The 15,597-nt window shown below is 45.7% G+C and overlaps 1 protein-coding gene across 1 annotated transcript; it reads right to left on the reverse strand.

Moving 5' to 3' along the window:
- Nucleotides 1-13,129: 13,129 nt before the first annotated feature.
- On the reverse strand, nucleotides 13,130-14,168 carry LOC147115907 (uncharacterized). The gene is made up of 2 exons (XM_085989466.1): nucleotides 13,950-14,168; nucleotides 13,130-13,595 (listed from the first exon to the last, which is right to left on the reverse strand). Exons 1-2 carry the CDS (start codon nucleotides 14,092-14,094, stop codon nucleotides 13,387-13,389), a joined length of 354 nt encoding a protein of 117 aa, XP_085845592.1. The 5' UTR covers nucleotides 14,095-14,168; the 3' UTR covers nucleotides 13,130-13,386.
- Nucleotides 14,169-15,597: the final 1,429 nt, after the last annotated feature.

The raw sequence follows: 15,597 nt of genomic DNA on the forward strand, positions 1-15,597 counted from the left end.
GTTCGTTTGTTTGATCGCCTGAGCAGAACTCAGTCTTTTAGTTAGGAACCCACGTTCCTACAAACTAACATTTCTTTATTAATACATTTATAACACAATTATCAGTATTACAGAATAAAGTATGCAAACTATTAGGTGCAGATTGTTGATTGATAATTAATAATTGAGGTTACAAAGACAGTTCAAATACATCACAGTAACTCAGCATCAACTGGCATCACTTATTATAATTTGCTATTTAGCTCAATGGCAGACATTGATATGATAGGTAGATTTGGTATCCATTGCCTCTTGGGTTGTCTGTTTCCTGGGTAAATCTACCTTACATGTTGGTAGCTAATTCGGCTAGAGCTGGTTCAATGTCGCTTCCCTTATTTCTTGTGGATCCAAGTGACAAACTTAAACATCTGCCTGTATCTGGCTTGTAGAGTCCTTAAATCCCTAAATTTCTGCAACTTCTCTCTCAGAACCTCGTATCTGTCTTTCCTCTGGTTTCCCAATCTGACTTTTCTGTGTGTGTTTTGCTACGCCCACTCTTTCCCAATGGCTTTTGTCCAAACACTTTTTGTGTCACAAATGCCATCTTTTATACCTTTGACTCTCGAATAAATCTCTTTGATTTAATTTTTAACCAATCTGTGTGACACATCCTGCAAGAGTTCACCCTTTAACCACTTTAAATAGACATGTCAAGGAATTGTGAGGACCCGATGTTATCCATGAAGCTAAAGGCCCAGACGTGTCATGTGACATGCTCAATCCCACAACTGCTCAGCCTTCAATAACAAAGGAACTGAACAACTCCAGATAAAAGTGGCACTTTGTTTCAGTCTCCCAGCTTGCAAACAGCACAAAGTCAACTTATTAAACTTTAAAGTTTGAAAGTGCCCAGACTGTCCATAAGATTACCTTTAAGTTACCAACCTTAGAAATTAACAAACTAACTAGCGTTTTTTTTAAATAAAAGAAATTCCATCAGAAATTCATTTGCAGTGTACATGCTCGTAAATTAATTTTTTAATTATGAAATCATAATTAACTGAAATTTTAACTTCACAGTATAGGTGAAGTTTTGCAGCTGTGGCAGTGACAATGTCCTACAAAGTGTCTTAAAAGCCTCTTCCAAATCAATTCAGCTCAGTGAAACCAGCTTACACTGAGTTATTGTGACATATTCGAACTGCCTTTGTAACCTCAACTTGTACTGGCTGAACTCTAGAAAACAGAAGAGTTAATGCTACAGATGCTTTTATGTTTGGGTGACCATATTTTCTAAACCTAATCCGGGAGCACACAGGGTGGGAGCACAGCAAAGTTGCCAGGATGGAAAATGTAGCATGCGCAGCATAGTGTAGGATTCTCAAAATTTACAGATCCCCCATTACGAAAGAAAAAAATATTAAAGTGACTTTAATATGGTCTGATCCCAACATGAGAGAGCATTGGCCAAGCATCAAAATAAAGTCTATGACCAGGTTTGAGTCGAGCCTTAATCGTTATTAAAAATAAAGATTGTGACCATGTGTTTTTCTTTTCTATGTATGTACCATGTATTATTTTTTGTTTTTCCAAGTGGTGCAGGGGTGTTGGACCCCCACCGTGCTTGGATGTGAATGTAACTGGATTTTTATGTATCTAAACGCTACACCTAAAGGGGAATATGTGTTTTTGGGTTTTAGATAGGTAAAATACAGGGGAAGGTTTGACTCTCAGGGATCAAAAATTTTGCTCACCCAGCATGATACTCTAACGAGTGGAGTATCAAAGGGCGGACTGTCGGATTCTCAAAATTTACAGATCCCCATTACGAAAGAAAACCATATTAAAGTGACTTTTGGACCCTTGCTAAAAAATTCAGGAGGATAAAAGGGCATGTTGGACCTAGCAAGTAGATTCAAAGATCAGAAATCAGACTTGGCATTTTAAAAGGACATGTTCAGGCATGTTTGGGAAAAAGGCTGCAACAAAGAATTTGGGATCTACCTATGCAGTATTCAGTTTGAGTATTCGAGGTAATCAAACCGTCTGGGGGAACTGTAAGCATAACTCAGCCCCTATTAAGGGATTTACATGTTAACAGTAGACCCACGGAAGAACAGCCTAACAAGACTCATCCAAAAACATGCATAAACCAAATCGTTTAGCCAACCTACAAAGAATCTCAGGCCCCACAGGAAATTCAAAAGCTTGAGGACAATTCACTACAATTAGATAAGAGCTCAACAGCTCAGTAAAACCATCCCGAAACTACTTCTCACATTTTCAAACTACTCCAACAACTCAGGAAGCCATCTCGAAACCGCTTAAACAATTTACACAACATAACCTTAACGAGCCCGCCAAAATCTAACAAAAGACTTGAACAGATTTGGCGCGCAGATTAGCAGGCCTCGTTTTGTATAATTGGGAGCCTGTTTCAGCAAGGTATCATCTCACAGTTCCAAGTTCAAGGAGAGTCATCACCGAGCAACACCGAGGTCGAGGAGGAAACATCTCGAAGCAGTTCTCTCTCGAAGAAGTAACACACCAACGGACACCTCGCAGCACCAAAGGCCCCATGAAACAACCAACCGAATATTGCCCACAGCCAACCGGGTAATATTGGGCCACCGCAACCAACAAAAGACCAACTTGGAAGAAACCGAAGATTCCGCAAGTCTTTTCCACTCTACAATCTATCCTGATTTACCCCTGGGTAAGATTTTATCCAAAAGACTCTAGGCCCTATTTCTAGCCAAAGAAAATTGGGTACTCATCTGATAGATCCAATACGCACCCTACCACATCAGCGGACTCACGAAGACTGACCAGCTATGCAGGTGAAGTCCTCTACCGCATCCAGGGTATGGCAGGCCCCAACCGACACATCTAGTGGACCCCAAAATCGCGAACCAGCTTAACTGTCAAGAAGTCGTTTTGGTGAGCATTATCCCTGGTCCTTCAGAGCCTAACCTAGCTAGTATGGTGGGATTGGGAGGGGTGAGAGATTTGTCTACTGTAATTTTTCCCTCATGTATGTCGAAGTGTTTCCCCACTTTATTAGAGTGTTATTATTGTGTTGTATTTTCTTTCTCAAATAAAGATCAAAGTTCTTGCACCAAAATCAGTTGTTTGCTGCACTTTTATCACAACCCCCAAATAAGTCCACGGTCTAGAACCAAGGGAGTGGGAGCGATTCGAACCACTCATAAGTCAGAGGTGAAGCTGAACCCTGCACACCACCCTTTACAGTAGCGAGGCAAAAAATGTTAGGTTTTTGATGCAAACTGAATCAGCAAAAAGGCAGCGCCAGAGCATTCCGCCTGACTAATACGGCCGCTGTTTGCAGTATCTGTTGGCCGCAATCACCAGCTCCCCTCCTCCTCTGCGCCCAACACTCACTCGCACCATCCGAGGCCATAGAGCGCGCTCTGATCCAGCTCCTGGGTCATCCACACGGCCTGGCTCCAGCTGCTGCTCAATAATCCGCTTACCAGTGGCCCCCGTTACTCAGACATTTTGGCTCCGGGGCCGATTTCTCTTCAACTGAATTTCACAGGGCTATCCAGGGATTCAGTGGGTGGGGAGTTGGTGGGTGGGGGGATGGGGGTGGTGCATAGAATGCCTGCAGCCACAGAGCGCAATCGTTCCATAAATTAAAGTCCGTCAGTGAATCCACCACTTTGACTGGTTGAAAACAGGTGATTGACATCCCTCCTACCAATCGGAACCCACCCCACTGCACAGCCCCACCCACTTTGTTGATCAACCGCAGGGCAACTCAGGGTCAGGATGCTCCTGATTTGAACCTGAACATATCTGGGGACGAGTTTCCTGAACCGGGGACTCTTCTAGGGACACAGTCCCTCATCCGAGGAATGTCCCCGGAATACAGAGGCATATGGTCACCCTATTTTATGAAAGAAAACACTTTACACAAAACTGGTAGGCCTAAATTGTTACGGTCACTGTTTGAGTGATGCTGCTGTGAGGGTTTAGCTAAAGTGAGATAAATTACCATACAAAGTTTTGCGATTCCACACAGGAATACTTGTTTGCTTTGGGGCCACAGGTTTAGCACAAGCAGCAGAGAAGTTCGGTGATTTGCTGCAAACTGCTTTAGTCTGAAGGCAAGCAAAGCAAAATTCCAGGTAACATCTCATACACATGATATATTTGAAAAACTCTTAGGGTTCCCAACCCTCCTGGAATGACAGGAAGTTACCCGGAATCAGGGGTTGCTCCCCCGAGCGCTGTCCCCAGCAGCCCAGGAAATTCAACACTTTAAATTTCCCATGTTGTGTGTCCCCCACCGCTCCACGGTGCCACGGGCTGCTGTTGGAGAAGCCTCCAGCTTGGTGACGTCACCTGTAGAGCCACAACCGCCTGGAGTGCAGTTAGGAGGGTGCTGGAGAGTCAGCAATCGTGGATGTCTCAGCAATCGGCGTGTCAGGGTTCCCAGGTGTCGGTATCTGGGGAGTCTCTGAAATGGAGGTGTCTGAAATGGGGGGAATTTCTCGATTTCCCCTCTTCGCCTGCTCACGGGTTCTTGGAACTTGTCGCACAACAGCTGCTGGCGTGAAACCACGAGCAAAAATACTCAACTCCAGGGGAGCCAATCTTTTACAAGGTCATTGCAATTACGTTACATTTGTAGACGTCACGTGATCAGGCATCACATGGTCCGGACTCATGTGCTCAGAATGTCACGTGATCAAACCTCCAGGAATGCCTCCAACCATAGTTGGCAACCCTCCAGTAAGTGCTGGTGATTTACAGGATCTGGGTTTTTCACATTCCCTTAGAGTCTAACTTCAAAATGACACTGTTCTCATTGCTGATTAATAGCTTCACTTCACTCAAGGGAACAAATTAAATCACACTGATTTATTTATTGGCTCCTCTCATTTTCTACTCAACCTCCTCTCTTAAAGGCAGTGATCTAGAAATTTGGGAGCGACATTTTGGGCTCCTGGTGAGGGTCGCGGTGGCTCTGATATTGGGCCTCGGACCCCATTGTCATAGAGCCTGCGTGGCGCTACAGCGCAGCGAAGAATGGGGAGAACTGGGAAGAAATCAGGGCATTGCTAGCACCGCGGTGGCCGTCGGGTATGTGGGTCTGGTCGGGGATGGGGGGATGGGGGGGAGAGTGGGAGAACGCGAGGGTCGGGGGGCCTGGAGTTGCGGGGAGGGAGATTGGAAAGCGAGGATCAGAAGTTGAGAACCTCGGAGCCGGGGGGAGGAAGGGCAGGAGTGCTAGTGGTCGGGAAGGTCCTTCTCCCTAATTTCTCCTTATGCGGCTCGGTGTCAATTTTTTGTCTTATAATATTCCTGTGAAGCGCCTTGGGACGTTTTACTACATTAAAGGCGCTATATAGATACAAGTTGTTTTTGTTGGTGTTGTTGTAAGGCAGATGACCAAAAGCTTGGTCAAAGAGGTAGGTTTTAAGGAGCATCTTATAGGAGGAAAGAGAGGTAGAGAGATGGAGAGGTTTAGGGAGGGAATTCCAGAGCTTAGGGCCTAGGCAGCTGAAGGCACGGCCACCAATGGTTGAGCGATTAAAATCAGGGATGCTCAGGAGGCCAGAATTAGAGGAGCGCAAATATCTCGGGGGTGGGCGGGAGTGGGGGTTGTGGGGCTGGAGGAGATTACAGAGATAGGGAGGGGCAAGGCCATGAATAGCAGAATCATTACCAGCACCTGCTGACCGTAAAAATGGGAGCAGAGGTTATGATCTGAAATAGAAACTCAATGTTGAGTGCAAAATGCTTTGAAGTGCCTAATGGAAAGATGAGGTGCTGTTCCTCGAGCTTATGTTGAACTTCATTGGAACAGTGTAGGAGGCCGAGGACAGATAGCTCAGATTGGGAGTGGGGCATAAAATTAAAATGACAAGCAACCGGGAGCTCAGGGTCATGCTTGTTGTCTGAATGGAGGTGTTCAGCAAAGCGAGCATCCAATCTGCATTTCTTCTCCCCAGTGTAGAGGAGACCAAATCGTGAGTGGCGAATACAGTATATTAAATTAAAAGAACTACAAGTAATCGCTGTTTCACCTGAAAGGAGGGTTTGGGGCTCAGGGCAGAGGAGGTGAAAGGGCAGATTTTGCATCTCCTGCGCTTGTATGGAAAGGTGCTTTGGGAACGGGAGTGGGTGTTGGGAGTGGTGGAAGAGTGGACCAGGGTTTCGCGGAGGGAACAGTCGCTTCAGAATGCTGAAAGGGGAGGTGAAGATGTGTTTGGTGGTGGCATCATACTGGAGGTTGCGGAAATGGTGGAGGATAATCTGTTAAATGTGATGGCTGGTGAGGTGGAAGGTGAGGACAAGGGGAATCCTATTGTGGTTCTGGGAGGGAGGGTAAGAGGTGAGGGCAGAAGTGCTGGAAACAGGCCCTGTCCACCACAGTGGTGGTGAATCCTAGGCTGAGAAAAGAGGAAGACTATTTGGAAGTATTGGTGTAGAAGGTGGCATCATCAGGACCGTTGCGATGGAGACGGAGAAAGTGGGAGAATGGAATAGAATCCTTACAGGAAGCGGGGTGGGAGGAAGAGTAATCAAGGTAGCTGTGGGAGTCAGAGGGCTTATAGTAAATGTTGCTCGGAAGCCTTACCCAGAAATTTAGATAGAGAAGTCGAGGAAGGGAATGGAAGAGCCAGAGATGGTCCATGTGAAGGCAAGGGAAGGGTGGAAATCTGAAGCAAAGTTGATGAAATTTTCCAGTTCGGGGCGAGAGCAGGAAGCGGCACTGATACAGTCATCAATGTACCGGAAAAAGAGTTGAGGGAGGGGATTGTGGTGTATGTGCCTTTAAGAGCAATTGTGGTGTATGTGCCTTTAAGAGCCCCAGGTGTGCGTAATGCCGGTAATTGCCACTTAGGCTATATAAGCCTGTGTATTGTGTATATCCTTTAGAACCCCCCCCCAGACTTGCTTAGTAAATACCTATGAACCAACTCCTGTCTTCAGTGTCTTTATCTACACACGGACACTACAGTGGCGACGAAGTGGAAACGGACTTACCTGCAATTCGGCAGCACCTCAAGGACATCGATTCCTCCAGCGTCCAAAAGACTCAAGGAAGTAAGAGAAACTGTGGTTTCACCAGCTGGCCAAGCTGGTGGCAGGTACTGCGCTAATCCTTCCTGGGCGTCAGGCTGGGGCTCCAGCGGCGGGCTCTACAGCTGAGACAGGCAGCGAAATCGGAGGCAAGCAATAATGGACTGGGAGGGTGCACTCGGGAGACGGCCGGCGCTGCAAGCAGGTCAGCGTTCAGACCTCCGTCGGGAACGAGTCTCCAACAGTGAATAAACGGAAACCACAGTAAAACAGCATTGTTATCGGCAGCAGCGGCGGGAAAGCGCGGGAAGCGCCATATCGTTGCTACAGAAAAAAAAAAAGCCCGGGAAGCGCCATATCTTTTCTGAAATGCCTAAATCTGGTAATATTGATGCTTTTGATAGCGAAATAGAAGATTGCACCACATACGTGGAAAGAGTAGAGGTTTATTGCACTGCAAATGGAATAGCAGATGAAAAAAAAGCTTCAGTACTTCTGAACTTAATGGGCGCGAAGACATACGGGCTGTTATGAAATTTAATCACTCCAGCCAAACCAAAGGACAAGAATTTTAAAGAAATTGTTGATACCCTGCAGAAGCATGTAAACCCAACACCGCTGCTGATAGCGGAACGATTCAAGTTCTTCAAGAGAAATCAACACAAGAATGAAAGTAACGCTGATTACCTAACCGAATTAAGAAAGCTATCAAAGTACTGCCAATTCGGAGCAGGACTATCGGATTATCTTCGAGACAAATTCGCTTGCGGTCTCTTAAGTGAAGGAACACAAAAAAGACTGCTTTCTGAAAAAGATTTAACATTGGACAAAGCTTTCAGTATGGCTGTATCATACGAAGCAGCAGCAAAAGGAGCTGCAGAGATACAACAAAAGACACAGGACTTCGGCACCCATGAAATGACACAGGAGTTCGGAAGATGTTATCGCTGCGGCAGATCCACCCATAACCAGAGGGACTGCTGGTTCAAAGGCAAAGCATGCAGGCAATGCGGTAAGATTGGACACATTGCACGGGTATGCCAATCTGGACAAAATAAATCCACTGACAGAAAACAAAAAATCAATAAAGAAAAGTACAGGAAGGTACAAATGATGACGAACAATAGCTCCGAAGACCAGAATAGCGATAGCGACTCCGGAAACAAGAGACTAAGCTGTCTCAAATTACATAATGTACTTGCCAAAGAGGATTACCAAACCATTTGGGTTACCCTCACAATAGCAGGGTCCCCAGTTAAAATGGAGCTAGATACAGGATCAGCTCTAACCGTAATAAATCGACGAGATTACGAGAGGCTATTTTCGCATATACCTCTAAAAGACACATCCATTATCTTAAAAACATATACGGGGCAGAAAGTATACCCCAAAGGAAAAATAAGAGTGCCTGTGGTATACAACGGCAAAGAAATACAAAAGTTGTATTTATACATTCTACAAGATGGTGGTCCACTGTTGTTGGGACGTGAATGGATAAGGAAGATATGTTTAGACTGGCACTCCATTCAGGCACTGACGGTGACCAGTAAGGAAAAAAACAATGATGACATCATACCTGAACGATTAAAGGACATCTTGGCCAATGCCAAAGAAGTGTTTCAGGAGAAACTAGGAACCTTGAAAGGCATCACCGCCTCAATAAAAGTGGAAGATGCAGCAATTCCCAAATTTTTTAAGGCAAGACCGGTGCCATACGCAATACGTCCGGCAGTTGAGGCAGAGCTGGAGAATTTGGAAAAGGCAGGCGTATTATCCAAAATAGATTGGAGCGAATGGGCAACACCCATCGTTCCAGTCATGAAAAAAGCATTGAAAAATAACTCTGAGGAACAGAGAAAAATTTGCATCTGTGGGGACTTTAAGGTGACTGTAAACCCGGTCCTTCACACGGTACAGTATCCTCTTCCGAGGATAGAAGATATTTTCGCCTCACTATCCGGAGGGAAACGTTTCACAAAAATTGATTTGGCACAGGCATATCTACAGATGGAGGTTGAGGAGACCTCTAAAAAGTATCTCACAATAAACACACACAAAGGCCTGTACCAGTACAATCGACTGGTTTTTGGAGTAGCATCAGCTCCAGCTATCTGGCAAAGAGCTATGGAGCAAGTCCTGCAAGGGATTCCGGGGACTCAATGCTACCTAGACGACATCCTTATAACAGGAGAAAACGACAACGAGCACCTTGCCAATTTGGAGCAGGTGCTCACTAGGCTGAAAGAACGGGGCCTACGAGCAAATCGCCCCAAGTGCGAATTTTTCCAAAATCAGATATCATATTGTGGCCATATAATTAATAAGGAAGGGTTGCATAAGTCATCTGAAAAAATTGAAGCAGTTATAAAAGCCCCAGCACCTGAAAATGTTTCACAATTAAGGTCATTCCTGGGATTAATAAATTACTATCATAAATTTTTACCGAACTTATCAACTATTCTACACCCTCTTAATGATCTTCTACAGACAGGAGTGATTTGGAAATGGAACGAAGGCTGTAAACGTGCCTTCCATAAATGTAAAGACTTAATCACATCCGAGAAAGTTTTGGCTCATTACAACCCATCACTACCGATCAGACTGGCGTGCGATGCATCCCCTTACGGCGTAGGAGCAGTATTATCCCATAAATTCCCTGATGGCTCAGAACAGCCGATAGCTTTTGCGTCACGCTCATTAAACTCAGCTGAGCGTAACTATGCCCAAATAGACAGGGAAGCACTCAGCCTGGTATGGGGAGTGAAAAAATTCAACCATTACCTACACGGACAAAAATTTACCTTGCTGACTGACCATCAACCCCTCATCTCCATATTCAACCCTAAAAAAGGTGTTCCCATTATGACAGCACAAAGACTACAGAGGTGGTCCCTTTTTCTAGGGGCACACCAATACAACATAGAATACAAAGGGTCAAAACAGCATGGGAATGCTGATGGGTTATCACGCCTACCGTTGCCAACGATAGAAGAGGCACCTACAGTAGACCCAGTAGAGATATTCCACTCTACCATAGTGGAATGTCTACCGGTGACAAATTCTGCCATTGAAAGTGAGACGAGAAATGACCCTACTCTCTCACGGGTCTACGATTTAACAGTGAAGGGATGGCCAGCACATGGCGAACCACTGTTGCCAGCATTCTCGCAAAGAAGAGAACAGCTGTCAGTGTGCCAAGGAACCTTGATGTGTGGATCCAGAGTGGTGATTCCACCCAAACTCCAGGATAAAGTGCTAAAGGAGCTTCACGAGGGGCATCTGGGTGGAGTGAAAATGAAGAACCTAGCTAGGGCGTTTGTATGGTGGCCAGGTATCGATGGAGACATCGAAGACATGACCAAGAGCTGCCTAGGATGCCAGAAGGTCCAAAATGCTCCGCCACAGGCCCCTCTACATCCATGGGAGTGGCCCTCATCTCCCTGGCAAAGGGTGCACATCGACTTTGCTGGTCCATTTATGGACTCAATGTTCCTAATCGCAGTTGATGCACACTCCAAGTGGCCGGAGGTAATAAAGATGTCCTCCACCACCACGGAAAAAACCATCACAGTATTAAGGACCATATTTGCCAGGAATGGGCTGCCGGAACAGATATGTTCTGATAATGGGCCGCAATTTGTGTCCGAAGAATTCAGAAAGTTCTTAAAGAACAATGGGGTAAAGCACTACACGTCCGCCCCATACCATCCCGCCACCAATGGATTGGCTGAAAGGTTTGTCCAGACCTTCAAGAAGGCCATAAAGGCCATGGGTAATGAAGACATAAAACTTCAGCACAAGGTGGATAACTTCTTATTTGCATATAGGAATGCAACACATATGGTTACCAATCAAACTCCCGCCATGATGTTCTACAATAGAAACCTAAGATGCCGGCTGGATTTGATCAAGCCCAACATCCGAAGGGACGTGGAGAACCGGCAGTTTCAAGGCATGAATGAAAGTCCAACTAGGGCCTTCCAGATAGGCCAACCGGTTTTGGCCCGGGACGACCGTACCGAGAAATGGCAGCCTGGAACTATCTGCACACGACTAGGACCACTGATGTATACCGTGGACATCGGAGAAAGCATAATAAGGCGCCATGCTGACCAAATCATCAAGTCATCCGAAAAGGGACAACCTACACCACCACTCTATACATCTAACGATGAAGTAGAGATACCCATATCTACCTCCGATCCGGTGATACTGGAACCCGATGAACCCGACACTGGCAGTCAAGCCGAATCAGCCTTGCCAGAAGAACCTACTACACCACCAGAAACTACTACACCCCCGAGGCGTTATCCGGACCGAGTCAGGAAGCCTCCTGAGAGACTAACTTATAATTAATGAATTACAGCAATGTATATTATTTTGCATATAACATGTAATTAATAATTACTTAAAATATGATGTACTGGTTAGCTAAAAGGGGAGGAATTGTGGTGTATGTGCCTTTAAGAGCAATTGTGGTGTATGTGCCTTTAAGAGCCCCAGGTGTGCGTAATGCCGGTAATTGCCACTTGGGCTATATAAGCCTGTGTATTGTGTATATCCTTTAGAACCCCCCCCAGACTTGCTTAGTAAATACCTATGAACCAACTCCTGTCTTCAGTGTCTTTATCTACACACGGACACTACAGGGATCTAAGTAGGACTGGAACAAAGAATGTTCCACCTATCCCACGAAAAGGCAGGCGTGGCTAGGACCCATACTGGTTCCCATAGCAACACTTTTTATTTAAGGGAGTGAGAGGAGTCAAAGGAGAAGTTGTTCAATGTGAGAACAATTCATCCAGGGGGAGGAGTGCGGTGGAGGTTGGAGACTGGTTGGGCCTCTGTTCAAGGAAGAAGTGGAGGGCCCACAGGCCGTCCTGGTGGAGGATGGAGGTGTAGAGGCAGTGGACATCCATAGTGAAAAGGAGACGATCACGGCCAGGAAACTGGGAACTGTTAAAGTGGAGGAGGGCATTGGAAGAGTCGTGAATGTAGTCAGAAGAGATTGGACAACGCGAGAAAAAATAGAGTCGAGATAGGAAGAAATAAGTTCTGTGGAGCAAGAACAGGCTGAAATGATGGGTCTGCCAGGGCAGTCCTGCGTGTGGATCTTCAGAAGAAGGTAGAAGTGAGCTGTGTGGTGTTGGGGACAATGAGATTGGAGGCCGAGGGGGGAAAATCTTCAGAGGAGATAAGGTCAGTGATGGTCTGGGAAAAGATGGCTTGATGTTCGGTGGTAGAGCCATAGTCCAGGGGGAGGTCGGAGGAGGTATCGGAGATTTGACATTCAGCCTCTGGAACGTAGAGCAATGTTGTGCTACTGCCTGAGTGGAAACTGAAGGAACTTCCTGACAGATCCCTGTTGGGGTAAAGCTGATGCTTTGGGCGCAATCCACGATTGCAGCGCAAATTTCACCCATTTTAACAACTGTTTTTGCACTCTGAGTTTCCACTCAAACGGATTTGCATAACGCCGAACACAAGATCTGCCATGAATCAACACAATAGGGCAGCGTTTTAAAACTTAACTTTTTTTAAAAATTTTACCTTAAAAAATATTCCTTGATATATTTAAGTGGTAACTTGGTAAAGTTTGATTAATACAGCTGAAAATGGGGTTTATCGTAAAAAATAAGCATTTTAAATCACAGTGTCAATCCACCACCTGCGAGTAATCCAATTTTAAATGACTGAAAATTACTTTTTTTTAAATCTACTCAACTATTTTCTGATTAGATTGGGGCACTGTAGTCGGTTCCTTAGTAAATTAAAAAAAAATCATTCAAAACCTTTCAAAATGTACCTATTAGTGCCCTTGCACCCAAAAGCTCCAGCTTAATTTTTGGAGCCTCGTCGAAGGCCTGCAAACGAGCGCAATTAGTAGAAACTCCCAATGGTGATTAATTCACCCCGGGGGGCATGGCCAGATTTGTGGGCGGGGCCTGCTTCTAGCGCGATGTTTTTAAAACTAGCGCAAAAGATCACGGAAACACGATTTGCGCTTAATGCAATTTGCGCTTAAAATTCCGCTAACTTTTGCGCCGATATTGGGTAAATTGTGCCGAAAAAACTTGCGCAATCGAGCAGAAAGTCCAGACCGAGGTGTTTTAATGATTACAGTCATAATTATCCACCTCAATATCCATTCATTTCACCTGCTCCTGCACAACCAAGTTATTGAGGACATTAATCATAATTCCACATTGGGAAGCAACCCTGTAAGTGTCCCACATCACTGTATCATCTTTTAAATATAATATTTATTGGTAATGATATAGGAAAATAAAGTTATTGCCCAGGAAAATATTATGCAAAATTAACTTTAACGTTTGCTTTTATCAGTAAAAGTTAGAACAATGCACATTTGGGTTCAGGTACAGGTTCCCCTCTGGGTTCAGGTACAGGTTCCCCTCTGGGTTCAGGCACAGGTCCCCCTCCTCCAGGATGACGTAGCACTACAATTATTTGGGATTTATCCCTGATCTGGTAATCAGAGAATTTCTTTTCATTTTCCAATTGCTCGTTGGCAAAAAGTAGGCGCAGATCCTCTACGCTGGCTAAAACAGAAAAAAGAGAGACACTGAGAAAAAAAACAAGCCTAAACAGAACCGCAAACGCATCCTAAATACCATCATTAGTAAGTCTTCTGATTTTAGGATTAAATATGTTTAGATCCAGCATCACCTCCAGAAAACTGAATTCCAAATTTGGGTTAAACCCTATTGATTTCAATATCAGCATAATGCAGTTCTGCTGTGATACACACAGCCACTCTCCCATTAGGTGTACAGAACATCTGGGGGGCAATTTTCAACTTCCATCACCTGCCGGAGCGGATTGCCCACCCGATTTTCATCAGATTAATTTCAGAAGGCCATTCCTTAGTCATATGGCGCTTGTTACCCACGTACCTGAAAATCCTACAATCTCCTCAGTCAATTTCTCCTTGAACTTCAGGATATTCATCTCATTGAATTCTGTCTCTGACTGTGAAACATCAACAGTAATTGTTTCCCCTTTCATCCCCACCACAATCACTTGGTAGCTTTTCATCATTGCACCGTCTCAGGGACTTTGCAGGCTGCTGTCTTTCCTCGGTAGTTCTCGAAGTCTATGGTAATCAAGCTGGTTTCAGTTTCACTTTCAGTTTCAGGCACTTTGATGGAACTGCAGCATTGAGCAATCTCTTTGGTACATGACTGTAAACAACTTCTTTAAAATGCTCCACCCAAATTTTATTAATAATTTATGAAGTGCTTTATCATGGCGCAGTATCGGCAATAAAGTAATAACTGCGCACTTTGGAATAATCATCTTCTGTAATTTCCTGCAAATGATGTGGCCATGCTCCAGACATTCTGGCTTTGGTTTTCTTCCATTTTACTGCCCGATTTTCAGTGGGGCTGGAAGTGGAAAACACTGCATCTAGGGGTGCAGCTGTAGCCAAAAGAATGTCTACATATATAACGTCAGTTTAAACATTTAATTGAGAATGAACTGTGTCCCTTTCTACTCTTTTGTTTCCCTTCTTGCCTACAATTATGCTATTTCACTCCTGATCTACTTTGCACCCTCATTGACAGCCTGGTGCTTTCCTCTCAAGTCTTTGGGGGAAAAATTCGGTATCGACCATTTTGGGGTGCTAGCTTTACTGCCCAGTGCTAACTAGCACTGGCGACCGCAAAATTGAGTTTTAGTGCCCCAAGAAGGAAGTGGAGCGCTGTACACTTCTCTTAGGGCGCTAACGACGGAGAGCGCGCAACAGGAGGGAGCAGCTATGAACGGGAGGAGGTGAGGTGGTCCTGCACACTCTTACAGACCTGGAGGGGCGAGTGGTGCACATCATTGGGGCCCAGGTGGTGGGCGCTGTGGCCGTCAGAGACGTTGAGCCTCTTGGGGACAACAACGGTATGTTCATCACCCCTCCCTCTTCTCTCATACCACTTGCCCCTCACACCACAAGCCTTTCCCACTTTCCAGCTAAGTTTACTGTCTTCATTCCTTGCTCCCTTCCTGCCCCCCTCCCTGACCCTAACCCCACTCTTGTGCCTTTATGTTTTCAGATAATCAGCCACCAGCTGACCAGCCTGTCCCTCAGCCTCCCAGTGGCAGCGACACGGGAGAGGAGGAGGAGGAACAAGCCAGAGCCTCACTGCTTGTGTCTCCCGAAGGTGCTAGGTCTGATAATGGGGTGACGCAGCCGCTGAAGGGGAGCCCAGTAGATGGGTCTGATGTGGGTGATGCTCTGGGACCCAGCGGGCTGCAGCAACACCGCGGGGAAAGGAAAGCTCGGGGGGCCATCTCCCCGGAGCGTGAGTGCACGCACGAGTTCGGCTACACAGGATTCAGATTAGGACGTCGATGAACATGTACACCGAGCTCATGCGTTCAATGGCAAGGGTGCCCGGGAGCATGGATGCAATGGCAAGGAGCCTGGAGGAGTCCGCCTCCAACATTGCACTCAGCTCTGCTCGCACCATCGAGCCCATCCTTGGTAGTTTACAAAGGATGGTCAACTCGCAGAGAAACCGTGGGGACCCAGACCTCATGCCACGTGTC

The sequence above is a fragment of the Somniosus microcephalus genome, chromosome 6, assembly GCF_052327205.1.
Source record: "Somniosus microcephalus isolate GS21.2 chromosome 6, FLI_Smic_1.0, whole genome shotgun sequence".
NCBI lineage: Eukaryota > Metazoa > Chordata > Chondrichthyes > Squaliformes > Somniosidae > Somniosus > Somniosus microcephalus.

Bases quoted from the DNA above. Each gene is read 5' to 3' on its own strand.
- LOC147115907 (XM_085989466.1), bottom strand. From the start codon at position 14,094: ATGATGAAAAGCTACCAAGTGATTGTGGTGGGGATGAAAGGGGAAACA. The intron at 13,596-13,949 runs GTACGTGGGTAA...TTTCTGTTTTAG, and splicing joins GGAGATTGTAGGATTTTCAG to CCAGCGTAGAGGATCTGCGC.